The sequence below is a fragment of the Tasmannia lanceolata genome, unplaced genomic scaffold, assembly GCF_043159265.1.
Source record: "Tasmannia lanceolata isolate RefF3 unplaced genomic scaffold, GAP_Taslan_0.1 ptg000019l, whole genome shotgun sequence".
NCBI classification, from domain to species: Eukaryota; Viridiplantae; Streptophyta; class Magnoliopsida; order Canellales; family Winteraceae; genus Tasmannia; species Tasmannia lanceolata.
In genome coordinates this window covers 1,073,998-1,076,819 of record NW_027518696.1, presented here as the reverse complement: position 1 = coordinate 1,076,819, position 2,822 = coordinate 1,073,998, and the positions used below count along the sequence as shown (strand labels likewise).

General features: G+C 38.7%; 1 protein-coding gene across 1 annotated transcript; it reads left to right on the top strand.

Moving 5' to 3' along the window:
* Positions 1-1,020: 1,020 nt before the first annotated feature.
* On the top strand, positions 1,021-2,822 carry LOC143853480 (short-chain dehydrogenase reductase 3b-like). Its single transcript, XM_077363265.1, has 2 exons — positions 1,021-1,085; positions 1,991-2,822. Exons 1-2 carry the CDS (start codon positions 1,072-1,074, stop codon positions 2,763-2,765), a joined length of 789 nt encoding a protein of 262 aa, XP_077219380.1. The 5' UTR covers positions 1,021-1,071; the 3' UTR covers positions 2,766-2,822.

Below are 2,822 nucleotides of genomic sequence, written 5' to 3'. Positions count from 1 at the left end.
ATGTTTAAACTGATAACATGTTATCATATTAAATGGGCGGCTCATATCAATCTAAAGTTGGACCTTGCCTCATTATAATATAATGTGGCCCTCCTTACGAAAGCCTTGCCGTGTAAGTTAAGGCGAAGCCATTAAATCACGTGCCAAAAGCTAAAGTCTAAGATTATGTAGAAGTTTATATTAAGAGGCTAGCAAAACGGGGTTTCGTTTGGAAAATAAGGATGAAATGTGTTGTGAGACGTGCGCAGGAAGACAAGGAAGTGAGCTGGAATCTCTAAGAAGTGAAGAAAACACTCTGGAAATGACTAAATTGATGGTCAATTTCACTCAAGGGTTTTCCTTTATTCAATAAAAGTATTCAACTGACTTAACAGACGGGAATCTCATTTCAACTAACTTGCTTGGCAGAATACCAAAGTTGCTTTATTTTTTCTTTTTTTATTCTCTGTTACTTGTCTTATTATTATTATTATTATGAATATTATTATTTTTGAAAATTTCCTTTAGAACAATGATAGATACAAGGGAGCCCTTGCATAAAGAGCCGCACAAGGGCTTTTCATTGGATCCACGTCATTTTCAGTTACATTTTTAAATCGATTGAGAAAGTAAAATCAGTTACATTTGATGACGTGGATCCAATCGAGAGCCCCTTTTTGGCTCTTTATGAAGAATTTAGAGAATTTCACTAATCTTGAATGATTTACAATAGAGCTCAAGGTGTGCTTATATTGAGCACATACATGATAAACATAGAAAGAGATCAAGCAGACTATGGAAAGAGATAATGATGGAATATTCTAATCTAATCTAGAATATTTGGGCAGACATACTGAATGGGCTCAAATGAATATTTTAAACCATACACAGAAGTGACCGACACCATATAATATCTCGATTTAATTATATCTATTAGAGAAGACTTTTCCTCGATTAATTTGATTATTATATCTATTAGCGAAGACTATTGTTTCTTCTAAGGTTATATAAGCAAGAAACCCCGGGTACAGAATGGGCAGTTCTCTATTTGCTTCAGTACAACCTTCCAAGTAATCAAAATCTCTATCTCAAATGTCTAAGCTAAGGTGAAGTTATCTATCTTCCTCTTACAACTTCTTACTAGGGGTGTAAACGGATCGAATTCGGAGCGGATATGGCTATATCCGAATTCGATTACAGTATAAACTATCCGAATTCGAATTCGGATTCGGATTCGACGGATATTTAATATCTATTACCAAATTCGTATCCGCCGGATATTGTTTGAATTCGGATATTATCCGTATCCGTTTATCCGGTAAATTCGAACATTTTATTACATCACTTTTATCTTTTTTCTCCTTACTCGAATGAATTTTCCAAACCCTAAAACTAGACCTCTACATTCTCTTCACAAAATTAGCTCACAAACACTAAAATATATGAGATCCTCTTCTTCCTTTTAAAACAAAGGCAGAGAGAGGGAGGCGGTGGGGATGGACGATAGTGTTGGTAGTGGTCTTTGGGTTTTTCCCTTTTTTTTTTGTATATGATGTAATGGGTTTGGGCTATTTTGATGGAATGAGTTTGGGCTATTTTTGTTTTTGTTTTTTTTTTTCTAAAAAGAAAATTCACTTTTCTTTTAGAAACAAAAGATAGTGTGTCATTACTAAAAATAAATATTAATGATAGTATTAATAATAAATAAAAAGGATTTACTTCTCGGATTCGGATGTTAAACGGATCGGATATACCATTTACCAGATTCGCATCCGCTAAGAGCCAGATATCTCATAAACGGATTCGGATAATATCCGCTTGAAACGGATTCAGATAATATTCGCTTTAAACGGATTCGGATGTGGACGGTAATCGAATTTCCGAATATCCATTTACACCCCTACTTCTTACTAATTGTTATGGTTAGCTGAATTTCAACCTTTGATTCCTATAACCTTGTACATCTCATGGAGTTGGCTAACAATATCTATCACCCTTACATGTGGTACAGGTTAGAAGGCAAAGTGGCCATCATCACAGGAGCAGCCAGTGGGATAGGTGAAGCAGCGGCGAGATTATTCGCCGAGACTGGGGCCCTCGTCGTAATCGCGGACATCCAAGATGAACTGGGTCATCAAGTGGTGGCCTCCATAGGCCCTCACAAATGTTGTTACCGACACTGCGATGTAAGGGACGAGAAGCAAGTCCAAGAGACTGTGGACTACACTTTGGAGAAGTATGGTAGCTTAGATATCTTGTTTAGCAACGCCGGGATCATAGGCCCCCTCGGTGGAATTTTAGACCTAGACATGGGAGAATTTGATAACACCATGGCGGTCAATATGCGTGGGGCCGTCATCGCAATTAAGCATGCGGGTCGTGCAATGGTGGCGAGGAAAATACGTGGGTCCATCATATGCACCGCAAGCGTAACGGGGTGTGTGGCGGGTGCGGGCCCACATGCATATACTATATCAAAGCATGCTCTTGTGGGCCTCATTCGGACGGCTTCATGCGAGTTTGGGAAGCATGGGATCAGGGTCAATTGCATCTCTCCTTCCCCACTTGTCACTCCAATGGTTGCTTCTGCAGATGTGAGTATGAGTGAAATGGAAGCCATGTGTTGTGCTGCATCTAATTTAAAAGGTACCGTGTTGAGGCCACACCATGTCGCAGAGGCCGTTCTATTTCTCGCTTTAGATGAATCTTCCTTCATCAGTGGACATAACCTCACTATCGATGGAGGATTTACCGTTGTTAATCCTAGTTTAGGGTTCTATAAGTGATGCTTGCAGAATAAAATGTGCACAAGGTAAAATAGAAATCCTATTATTTGCTGTATT